The following is a 13,083-nucleotide window of genomic DNA, read 5'->3' as shown; positions in this document are numbered from 1 at the left end:
TAATTGGCTAGTCTTTTTGGGATTGCCCTATTTATTGACTGCACTTTCCACTTCCAGTATCTCCGATATTGTCACTGGGAGTCTGATGTTCTGTTAAGGGACCGAACTTTTCAAAAGAGCGAACCATGTCACTTCCTGTGACGTTTCATCAGCTGTTGCACTAATTTTGCCCCTAATGCTCATGCGTGCCAGCGTCATCACATACCTGGCCGCATACGTCACGGTGAAACTTTTTAGACTTGTGAAATTCTGAAACCTTTCTATAGCGCATGCATGGGCTTTTCTATCACAAATGGGGGTGTTTTATGGAACAATGTTTATTCAACACTGTATGTGAATTATGGTGTGAAACAGAAATAAATGTATACTTATTTAAAAATATTTATTTATATATAACCTCAAATATGGAACGATGTTTATTCGTCCCTGCATGACAAACAGCCACTCGGCTATCGCCACTGCATGTCGTATTTTAAATTAAACATAAAGTGAAGTGCTTTGAATGCACGCCTTCTTGTTTGTATGTGTTTGAGGTTATATATAAATAAATATATTTAAATAAGTATACATTTATTTCGGTTTCACACCATAATTCACATACAGTGTTGAATAAACATTGTTCCATAAACCCCCCATTTGTGATAGAAAAGCCCACGCATGCGCTATAGAAAGGTTTCAGAATTTCACAAGTCTAAATAGTTTCACCGTGACGTATGCGGCCAGGTATGTGATGATGCTGGCACGCATGCGTATTAGGGGCAAAATGAGTGCAACAGCTGATGAAACGTCACAGGAAGTGACATGGTTCGCTCTTTTGAAAAGTTTGGTCCCTTAACAGAACACCAGTGTTCTAAAGTAAGTTGTCTACCGCGTAGGAATGTGACTACCACGTCACTTCCGGTGACTTTAATCAGCTGCTGGAGGTTTGTGGCGCTCACTGCTCATGCGCTAGAGGCCCAACCTCCTACAAACAGCTGTTTAAGGCAGAATAGGTGACAACTTAGTTTAGAACACCGGTGCTCTAAAGTAAGTTGTCTACCGCGTAGGAATTCCCGCCTGATCGCTCTGTCCTTCTCTCCATAACACAGATTTTATCTTGCAATAATTTTGAAATAGTTTTTACTTGCTGTATTTAGTTCCTTTTTCACCGTTGTATACCTTTATAGCAATATCTCAAATTAGTCAACGGTGTACCGTGCTGTATTTTTGTGTTTTCTGAATGATCATTTCCTAAAGCCTCCAATATAATCCTCAGACGTTTTTACCTCGTTATGAATTATCTTCTTGCTTCCACCAATGTCTAATTAGCTCATACTGAAGTCCTTATAACAACTCCTGGAAACGAAACTCCCGTTACAGTCCCCATGTGATTGGTGGTTGTTCCGTGAGAGCAAATTGGTGTGTTGTACAGTAACAGTAATATCATAACGAGGTAAAAACGTCTGAGGATTATATTAGAGGCTTTAGGAAATGATCATTCAGAAAACACAAAAATACAGCACGGTACACCGTTGACTAATTTGAGATATTGCTATAAAGGTATACAACGGTGAAAAAGGAACTAAATACAGCAAGTAAAAACTATTTAAAAACTATTGCAAAATAAAATCTGTGTTATGGAGAGAAGGACAGAGCGATAAGGCAGCAATTCCTACGCGGTAGACAACTTACTTTAGAACACCCGTGTTCTAAAGTAAGTTGTCACCTATTCTGCCTTAAACAGCTGTTTGTAGGAGGTTGGGCCTCCAGTGAGTGCTGTTTATTGTGCCTTAAACATGAGCAGAGAGCGCCACAACCCTCCAGCAGCTGACTACACGTCACCGGAAGTGACGCAGTAGTCAAATTCCTATGGTAGACATCTTAATTTAAGACACCGGCATTGAGTGCTGGTGCATGAAGTGCTGTTTGCACTAATAACGGTAAGTGGTTTAGTGCTATGGCTATATTTTCTATTCGTTTTTTTCCAGTATTGGCTACATGTGGGTCCATTGCCCTATAGGGATACAAATGAATATGTACTGTTTATCGGTTTGAGTAGGTTTTTGAAGTGTCAATGCTGGGTCCACTTGTTTGATAATCACATTGGGAGTTTGCAGCACATTATGGTTTGGGCTATTAACGGTACCCACCATTGTCATGTATATATTTACAGCTGATTATATAGCATTGGGATTTCTATTACACAGGTCAGGATTGTTAACCACTGATATTTTATTTAAATGGTGTTGATCTCCTGAATATGTGGTATATTGGTTCTCGTGTAGATAGGTAGCCATATATCTTATTGCAGATTCTGACTCCTTTTCTTTGATTACTGTGGCTTATGCATTCTTGGTCATAGTGACCAAGTAGTGGTTGTGTGATTACTATGTGAGAGTGACTTATCCTTTTCTTTTCCCTGGCTTTAATGTGGTGAGCTCAGCATTGAGCTAATCTATCATTCTTTTGTTTGTTGTAGCTGCTTTCTATAGTGGAGGGTTGTCACTGGTGTAATTTAATGGTTATTTATAGTTTGTCTCTGATGCAGTATATTGTCAGCTTAAATCATATCTGTATATTCTGTTTTAAAAAGTTGCTTTATTTAACCCCCTATAGCGCAGCCATTACAAGTTTTCAAACAGCCGGCTTGTGGGTGCGATATGGTGTTTTTAAGCTCCATACCGCACACAATTCAAGCGCTGTTTTGACGTGCTCATGCATGCTTTCCCCATAGACATCAATGGGGAGGCTGTGTCAGAAAAAACACCTGCGATTGCGGAAAGAAAAGCTCCATTAATGTCTATGGGTAAAAAAAACTAACGTTTTAAACCTAACACCCTAACATAAACCCAGAGTCTAAACACCCCTAATCTGCCCCCCACCGACATCGCTGTCCCTACATAATGTTATTAACCCCTAATCTGCCGACCTGGATATCGCTGCCACATAAATAAAGCTATTAACCCCTAACCTGTCGCTCCCAATATCACCGCCACTATAATAAAGTTATTAACCGCTATTCCCCTGCACCCCAACATCGCCCACACTATAATAAATCTATTAACCCCTATTCTGCAACTCCCCTACATTGCCACAACTAAATAAAGATATTAACCCCTAAACCTCTGGCCTCCCACAGCACTACCACTAAATAAACCTATTAACCCCTAAACACCAGCCCCCCACATCGCAACAACCTAAATTAAACTATTAACCCCTAAACCTAAGCCTAACCCTAACGTAACCCTAAGCCTAACCCTAACCCTAACGTAACCCTAACACCCCCTAACTTTAACATAATTAAAATATAGCTAAATTAAATTTACACTTATTAACTAAATAATTCCTATTTAAAACTAAATACATACGTACCTGTGAAATAAAACCTAAGATAGCTACAATATAACTAATAGTTATATTGTAGCTAGCTTAGGTTTTATTTTTATTTCACAGGTAAGTTTGAATTTATTTTAACTATGTAGACTTGTTAGTAAATAGTTATTAACTATTTACTAACTACCTAGTTTAAATAAATACAAACTTACCTGTGAAATAAAACCTAACCTGCCTTACACTAAAACCTACCATTACAAAAATAACAAACAAAATTATACAAAATAATAAAAATTATTCCTATTCTAATACCCTTTAAAAAATAAAAAAAACACCCCAAAATAAAAAAAAACTAATCTATAATAAACTACCAAGGGCCCTATAAAGGGCCTTTTGGGGGCCCTTAAAATGGCCTTTTGTAGGGCATTGCCCTAAAGATAACAGCTCTTTTGCTACAAAATAAACACCCGCTAACAGCATACAAACCCCCACCCCCCAAACCCACAAAATAAAAATAAAGTAAAACCTAATCTGCCCATTGCCCTGAAAAGGGCATTTGTATGGGCATTGCCCTTAAACGGGTATTTAGCTCTTTTGCTGCCCAAACCCTAAACCAAAAAAAAACACCCAAAAAAACCTTAAAAAAACCCTAACCCCCGATGATCCACTTACAGTTTTTGAAGTCCCGCTTGAACGATCTTCATCGAGGTGGCGAGAAGTCTTCATCCAGGCGGCGAGAAGTCTATTGGTAGTTTATTGTAGGCAACGGGTTGTTTTTTTTTTGGGGTGGGCTATTGTATTTTGATAGGGCTATTAGATTAGGTGTAATTCTTTTTTTATTTTTGATAATTTCGTTTGTTATTTTTCGTAATTTAGTGTTTGTTATTTTTTGTAATTTTTTTATTTTTTGTAATTAGATACGTTGTAATTTTTATAGTGTTAGGATTTTTTTAATGTGTAGTTTAGTTTTATTTAATTGTTAGTTTGTTTAATTTTAGTTTAATAATTATATTAGTTTAATTTTTGACAGGTAAGTTTTAATATAATTTAAGCTAGGGAAATTGTAATTTTAATATAAAGTTAGGGGCTGTTAGGGTTAGGGTTATGTTTAGGGGTTACTAGTTTACTTTAGTATATTTCGTTGGGGGGGGGCTTGCAGTTTAGGTGTTAATAGGTTTATTATAGTGGTGGCGGTGTAGGGCTTAATAACTTTAGTACAGGGGGGCGATGTGAGCGGACTGTAGGGGTTAATAATATTTAAATAGTGTTTGCGATGCGGTAGTGCGGTGGTTTAGGGGTTAATAACTTTATTATAGTGGCGACTATGTTGGGGAGCGGTGGAATAAGGGTTAATATTTATTTTGAGTGGCGGCGATGTCGGGACGGCTATTATAGTATTTGCGATGCGGGAGGGCTTCGGTTTAGGGCTTAATAGGTAGTTTATGGGTGTTTAGTGTACTTTGTAGCAGTTTAGTTATGAGTTTTATGTTACAGTTTTGTTGCGTAAAACTCATAACTACTGCTTTTAAATTGCGAAACGGGTCTTGTCGTTTTAGGCTGGAATGCAGGTTTTTTAACCTCACCACAAAACTCGTAATAGCAGCGCTATGGAAGTCCCATGAAAAAACATAATTTTCTTCTGTTAAGTGTGATCAGTCCACGGGTCATCATTACTTCTGGGATATTACTCCTCCCCAACAGGAAGTGCAAGAGGATTCACCCAGCAGAGCTGCACATAGCTCCTCCCCTCTACGTCACTCCCAGTCATTCTCTTGCACCCAACGACTAGATAGGATGTGTGAGAGGACTATGGTGATTATACTTAGTTTTATATCTTCAATCAAAAGTTTGTTATTTTAAAATAGCACAGGAGTGTGTTATTACCTCTCTGGCAGAGTTTGAAGAAGAATCTACCAGAGTTTTTGTTATGATTTTAGCCGGAGTAGTTAAGATCATATTGCTGTTTCTCGGCCATCTGAGGAGAGGTAAACTTCAGATCAGGGGACAGCGGGCAGATGAATCTGCATAGAGGTATGTAGCAGCTTTTATTTTCTGGCAATGGAATTGATGAGAAAATCCTGCCATACCGATATAATGTCATGTATGTATACTTTACACTTCAGTATTCTGGGGAATGGTACTTCACTAGAATTACATAAAGCTGTTTATTAATTAAAAATTATGTTTAACGTTTTTGCTGGAATGTAAAATCGTTTTCATTTGCTGAGGTACTGAGTGAATAAATGTTTGGGCACTATTTTTCCACTTGGCAGTTGCTTAATCTTTTTTCTGACAGTTTCTGTTCTCTCTCACTGCTGTGTGTGAGGGGGAGGGGCCGTTTTTTGGCGCTTTTACTACGCATCAAATATTTCAGTCAGCAGCTCATTGTATTTCCTGCATGATCCGGTTCATCTCTACAGAGCTCAGGGGTCTTCAAAACTTATTTTGAGGGAGGTAATTTCTCTCAGCAGAGCTGTGAGAATTATAGTTGACTGAGATAAAAAACGTTTATTCTGTATTTTGTTTCCTGCTTTCAGAATTTGTTATCTTTGCTAATGGGATTAAACCTTTGCTAAAGTTGTGTTGTTTACACTATAACTGTTTTCAATTTATTAATTTTCAACTGTCATAGATTTTCTGTGCTTCTTAAAGGCACAGTACGTTTTTAATATTATTCTAATTGAATTGTATTCCAAGTTGCAAGTTTATTTGCTAGTGTGTTAAACATGTCTGATTCAGAGGATGATACCTGTGTCATTTGTTGCAATGCCAAAGTGGAGCCCAATAGAAATTTATGTACTAACTGTATTGATGCTACTTTAAATAAAAGTCAATCTGTACAAATTGAACAAATTTCACCAAACAACGAGGGGAGAGTTATGCCGACTAACTCGCCTCACGTGTCAGTACCTGCATCTCCCGATCGGGAGGTGCGTGATATTGTAGCGCCGAGTACATCTGGGCGGCCATTACAAATCACATTACAGGATATGGCTACTGTTATGACTGAAGTTTTGGCTAAATTACCAGAACTAAGAGGTAAGCGTGATCACTCTGGGGTGAGAACAGAGTGCGCTGATAATATTAGGGCCATGTCAGACACTGCGTCACAGGTGGCAGAACATGAGGACGGAGAACTTCATTCTGTGGGTGACGGTTCTGATACAAACAGACTGGATTCAGATATTTCAAATTTTAAATTTAAACTGGAAAACCTCCGTGTATTACTAGGGGAGGTGTTAGCGGCTCTGAATGATTGTAACACAGTTGCAATACCAGAGAAAATGTGTAGGTTGGATAAATATTTTGCGGTACCGGCGAGTACTGAGGTTTTTCCTATACCTAAGAGACTTACTGAAATTGTTACTAAGGAGTGGGATAGACCCGGTGTGCCGTTCTCACCCCCTCCAATATTTAGAAAAATGTTTCCAATAGACGCCACCACACGGGACTTATGGCAAACGGTCCCTAAGGTGGAGGGAGCAGTTTCTACTTTAGCTAAGCGTACCACTATCCCGGTGGAGGATAGCTGTGCTTTTTCAGATCCAATGGATAAGAAATTAGAGGGTTACCTTAAGAAAATGTTTGTTCAACAAGGTTTTATATTGCAACCCCTTGCATGCATTGTGCCGATCACGGCTGCAGCGGCATTCTGGATTGAGTCTCTGGAAGAGAACATTAGTTCAGCTACTCTGGACGACATTACGGACAGGCTTAGAGTCCTTAAACTAGCTAATTCATTCATTTCGGAGGCCGTAGTACATCTTACTAAACTTACAGCGAAGAATTCAGGATTCGCCATTCAGGCACGCAGGGCGCTGTGGCTAAAATCCTGGTCAGCTGATGTTACTTCTAAGTCTAAATTGCTTAATATACCTTTCAAAGGGCAGACCTTATTCGGGCCCGGGTTGAAAGAGATTATCGCTGACATTACAGGAGGTAAAGGCCATGCCCTGCCTCAGGACAAAGCCAAACCTAAGGCTAGACAGTCTAATTTTCGTTCCTTTCATAATTTCAAAGCTGGAGCAGCATCAACTTCCTCTGCACCAAAACAGGAAGGAGCCGTTGCTCGCTACAGACAAGGCTGGAAACCTAACCAGTCCTGGAACAAGGTCAAGCAGACCAGGAAACCTGCTGCTGCCCCTAAAACAGCATGAATTGAGGGCCCCCGATCCGGGATCGGATCTAGTGGGGGGCAGACTTTCTCTCTTCGCCCAGGCTTGGGCAAGAGATGTCCAGGATCCCTGGGCGCTAGAGATAATATCTCAGGGATACCTTCTGGACTTCAAATACTCTCCTCCAAGAGAGAGATTTCATCTGTCAAGGTTGTCAACAATCCAGACAAAGAAAGAGGCGTTTCTACGCTGCGTACAAGAGCTCTTGTTAATGGGAGTAATCCATCCTGTTCCATGATCGGAACAGGGACGGGGGTTTTACTCAAATCTGTTTGTGGTTCCCAAAAAAGAAGGAACTTTCAGACCAATCCTGGACTTAAAGATCCTAAACAAATTCCTAAGAGTTCCATCGTTCAAGATGGAGACTATTCGGACAATTTTACCTATGATCCAAGAGGGTCAGTACATGACCACTGTAGATTTAAAGGATGCCTACCTTCACATACCGATTCACAAAGATCATTACCAGTACCTAAGGTTTGCCTTCCTAGACAGGCATTACCAGTTTGTGGCCCTTCCATTCGGATTGGCTACAGCTCCAAGAATCTTCACAAAGGTTCTGGGTGCTCTTCTGGCGGTACTAAGACCGCGGGGAATCTCGGTAGCTCCATACCTAGACGACATTCTGATTCAAGCTTCAAGCTTTCAAACTGCCAAGTCTCATACAGAGTTAGTACTGGCATTTCTAAGGTCACATGGATGGAAGGTGAACGAAAAGAAAAGTTCACTCGTTCCACTCACAAGAGTTCCCTTCCTGGGGACTCTTATAGATTCTGTAGAAATGAAGATTTACCTGACAGAGGACAGGCTAACAAGACTTCAAAGTGCTTGCCGCACCCTTCATTCCATTCAACACCCGTCAGTGGCTCAATGCATGGAGGTAATCGGCTTAATGGTAGCGGCAATGGACATAGTACCCTTTGCACGCTTACACCTCAGACCACTGCAACTGTGCATGCTAAGTCAGTGGAATGGGGATTACTCAGACTTATCCCCTTCTCTGAATCTGGATCAAGAGACCAGAAATTCTCTTCTATGGTGGCTTTCTCGGCCACATCTGTCCAGGGGGATGCCATTCAGCAGACCAGACTGGACAATTGTAACAACAGACGCCAGCCTTCTAGGTTGGGGTGCCGTCTGGAATTCTCTGAAAGCTCAGGGACAATGGAGTCAGGAGGAGAGTCTCCTGCCAATAAACATTCTGGAATTGAGAGCAGTTCTCAATGCCCTCCTGGCTTGGCCCCAGTTGACAACTCGGGGGTTCATCAGGTTTCAGTCGGACAACATCACGACTGTAGCTTACATCAACCATCAGGGAGGGACAAGAAGCTCCCTAGCTATGATGGAAGTATCAAAGATAATTCGCTGGGCAGAGTCTCACTCTTGCCACCTGTCAGCAATCCACATCCCGGGAGTGAAGAACTGGGAGGCGGATTTCTTAAGTCGTCAGACTTTTCATCCGGGGGAGTGGGAACTCCATCCGGAGGTCTTTGCCCAAATACTTCGACGTTGGGGCAAACCAGAGATAGATCTCATGGCGTCTCGACAGAACGCCAAGCTTCCTCGTTACGGGTCCAGATCCAGGGATCCAGGAGCAGTCCTGATAGATGCCCTGACAGCACCTTGGGACTTCAGGATGGCTTACGTGTTTCCACCCTTCCCGATGCTTCCTCGATTGATTGCCAGAATCAAACAAGAGAGAGCATCAGTGATTCTAATAGCTCCTGCGTGGCCACGCAGGACTTGGTATGCAGACCTGGTGGACATGTCATCCTGTCCACCTTGGTCTCTACCTCTGAAACAGGACCTTCTGATACAGGGTCCCTTCAAACATCAAAATCTAACTTCTCTGAAGCTGACTGCTGGGAAATTGAACGCTTGATTTTATCAAGACGTGGGTTTTCTGAGTCAGTTATTGATACCTTAATACAGGCTAGGAAGCCTGTTACCAGAAAGATTTACCATAAGATATGGCGTAAATACCTATATTGGTGTGAATCCAAAGGTTACTCTTGGAGTAAGGTTAGGATTCCTAGGATATTGTCTTTTCTACAAGAGGGTTTGGAAAAGGGTTTATCTGCTAGTTCATTAAAGGGACAGATCTCAGCTCTGTCCATTCTGTTACACAAACGTCTGTCAGAAGTTCCTGACGTCCAGGCTTTTTGTCAGGCTTTGGCCAGGATTAAGCCTGTGTTTAAAACTGTTGCTCCACCATGGAGTTTAAACCTTGTTCTTAATGTTTTTCAGGGCGTTCCGTTTGAACCCCTTTATTCCATTGATATAAAGTTGTTATCTTGGAAAGTTCTATTTTTAATGGCTATTTCCTCGGCTCGAAGAGTCTCTGAATTATCAGCCTTACATTGTGATTCTCCTTATTTGATTTTTCATTCGGATAAGGTAGTTCTGCGTACTAAACCTGGGTTCTTACCTAAGGTAGTTACTAACAGGAATATCAATCAAGAGATTGTTGTTCCTTCCTTGTGCCCAAATCCTTCTTCAAAGAAGGAACGTCTACTGCACAACCTGGATGTAGTCCGTGCTCTAAAATTTTACTTACAGGCAACTAAGGAATTTCGACAAACGTCTTCTCTGTTTGTCGTTTACTCTGGGCAGAGGAGAGGTCAAAAAGCTTCTGCTACCTCTCTTTCTTTTTGGCTTCGTAGCATAATTCGTTTAGCTTATGAGACTGCTGGACAGCAGCCTCCTGAAAGAATTACAGCTCATTCTACTAGAGCTGTGGCTTCCACTTGGGCCTTCAAGAATGAGGCCTCTGTTGAGCAGATTTGCAAGGCTGCAACTTGGTCTTCGCTTCATACTTTTTCCAAATTTTACAAATTTGACACTTTTGCTTCATCGGAGGCTATTTTTGGGAGAAAGGTTCTTCAGGCAGTGGTTCCTTCTGTATAGAGAGCCTGCCTATCCCTCCCGTCATCCGTGTACTTTTGCTTTGGTATTGGTATCCCAGAAGTAATGATGACCCGTGGACTGATCACACTTAACAGAAGAAAACATAATTTATGCTTACCTGATAAATTCCTTTCTTCTGTAGTGTGATCAGTCCACGGCCCGCCCTGTTTTTAAGGCAGGTAAATATTTTTTAATTTATACTCCAGTCACCACTTCACCCTTGGCTTTTCCTTTCTCGTTGGTCCTTGGTCGAATGACTGGGAGTGACGTAGAGGGGAGGAGCTATGTGCAGCTCTGCTGGGTGAATCCTCTTGCACTTCCTGTTGGGGAGGAGTAATATCCCAGAAGTAATGATGACCCGTGGACTGATCACACTACAGAAGAAAGGAATTTATCAGGTAAGCATAAATTATGTTTTTATGTGTGCAGGACTGAGGTTGAGGTACAGGCTAAAAGGCTTGCGGTACAGCTTTACCGACATGACATGTAATGGCTGCAGTGCTGTTTTAACGCTGAAATTACCATTTTTTCAGAGTTAAAACCCGAACGCAAAACTTGTAATCTAGGTGATATACAGTTGTCAATCCCAGAAGTTAAATATGTTACCACCTTAAAAAGGACAAGCATGCTTAATTATATCACCTAAAGCCAGAAAATTAACGAAAGCACCCCAGGGTGTCAAACAATACCAGCTTCTATGTCCATCAGAACTTGAAAACTTAAGCTTGTTCCAGGTCTTCCATTGTCACTGGAGGTTCTGGTTTTTATACCTTGAGGAACCTCCAATGCCATAATTTAAAGGGAAACCATTTACTTATTAATACATGTTTAAAACTGTACCACCCTTCAAAAAAACCCTCCCAAAATGGCAGTGCACTCTGTCAGAAATCCCAGATCTTAGGTATAAACATTCTAATATTTTAAAGGGGTTGATGGATGTGTAAGTTGGTATTGTTTGACACCCTGGAGTATTTTGGTTTGTATTTTCCAGCTTTAGGAGATATTTATTAAGTATCATCTATTTACTCCCGGGATTGACAACTGTCTATATTTTGGAAGGTGATTTATTTATTTATTTTTCTATTAGAATGAGCTAATAAAGCATTTAAAGGGACAGTTTTCTCCAGAATTGTTATTGTTTAAAAAGATAGATAATCCCTTTATTACCCATACCCCAGTTTTGCATAACCAACACGGTTATATAAATATACTTTTTACCTATGTTATTATCTTGTATCTTAGCCTCTGCAGACTGCTCCCTTATCTCAGTTCTTATGACATGCATTTTAGCCAATCAGTGCTGACTCATAAATAACTCCACCGGAGTGATCACGATATTATCTATATGACACACATGAATTAGCGCTGTCTAGCTGAGAAAAACTGCCAAAATGCACTATAAGAGGTAAAATAAAAAATAAGAGGCATCTTTCAATGAAGTTAGACATTAGCATATGAGCCAACCTATGTTTAGCTTTCAACAAAGAATGCCAAGAGAGCAAAGCAGATTTGATGATAAAAGTAAATTGAAAAGTTGTTTAAAAATTGCATGCCCTATCTGAATCATGAAAGTTTAATTTTAACTAGCCTGGCCCTTTAAATATATAAAAAGAATGTTGAATTCTCTTTCTTTGTTGAAAGATCTCTCTTGAATCTGTTAAGTATTTTCTAAGATGGCTGTGTTAAACAAAACAAAACAATAATTAATAATAATAATAATAGTAATAATAACAAAAACCATAATAATACTAAAAAATAAGTTGACATTTGGGGGGGGTGAGGAGGGGCACTGCCCTCACTGTCCCAGTGGACCAGCCACCACTGTTAGGAATGCTTTTCAACAAAGATACCAAGAAAACAAGAAAAAGCTCTGTCTGAATAATTCATTTAAACGTACATGTTGCTTTAAGGTAGCGTGGTCCTTTTAGGGTAGAGTGTAGGAGTAAGTCATGTTATGAGCGTAGAGAGTGGGCTGGTGAATATTTTTTTTAAAAAGGAGGCGGATTAGTGTTAGAGGGAGATATGTATCTTAGGGTTGAGATTTCAAATGTAATTTTTGGGTGGCTAAGGGAAGCCAGGTTATGATCTAATACAAACTGTACCAGCTGATACAAATTTCACCTGTACATTAGTTTTATTTTCTTAAAATAATTATTTTAGCCTTGTAATCATAATCCAGTTTTATTGTGTATCTGTTTCATCTAACTTACTGTTTTCTATGTGCAGAACGGTTGGTGTCCTTTGCACTTTGCAGCAAAATCTGGTTTCCTAGATACTGTTCATTTTCTTGTTGAATGTGGCGCTAATCCCACAGTAGAATGTAACAATGGCAAGGTGGCTCTACAGTACGCAGCCGCTGAAAACCATCAGGAGGTTGTGAGCTATTTGATAAAGAAGAATAACAACACATTAAAACTTACTGATGACAAAAAAGTAAGTAAAGCCCATCTTCTTCCATTCTAACGTTATAAATTGTGAATAGTTATATCTAAAAATTAAAGTTTCTTGCTTAACTTCCACAAATACTAGATGTCTATTTTTTCCATTTAAAAAGATTTTGAGCTCCACCAAGTCTTGCACTTGTCTTAATTTACCTTAATTTGTACATAAGTACCACATCTCCGTTCCATTTGCAACCTCTCCTCGCCTCACATAGCTAAACAGTGCTCTTACAGTGAGTTTACATTGA

The 13,083-nt window shown here is 40.1% G+C and overlaps 1 protein-coding gene across 1 annotated transcript in view; it reads left to right on the top strand.

Moving 5' to 3' along the window:
• Positions 1-13,083, top strand: part of LOC128661735 (ankyrin-3-like) — a 410,167-nt gene that overhangs the window by 358,452 nt on the left and 38,632 nt on the right. Inside the window, 1 exon segment of the mRNA XM_053715956.1 lies at positions 12,621-12,827. Within this exon segment, the coding sequence (XP_053571931.1) occupies positions 12,621-12,827 (207 nt within the window).

This window comes from Bombina bombina, chromosome 5 (genome assembly GCF_027579735.1).
Source record: "Bombina bombina isolate aBomBom1 chromosome 5, aBomBom1.pri, whole genome shotgun sequence".
In the NCBI taxonomy this organism is placed as follows: Eukaryota; Metazoa; Chordata; class Amphibia; order Anura; family Bombinatoridae; genus Bombina; species Bombina bombina.
The sequence above is the reverse complement of the archived record's forward strand: the minus strand, read 5'-3'. Positions and strand labels throughout refer to the sequence as shown.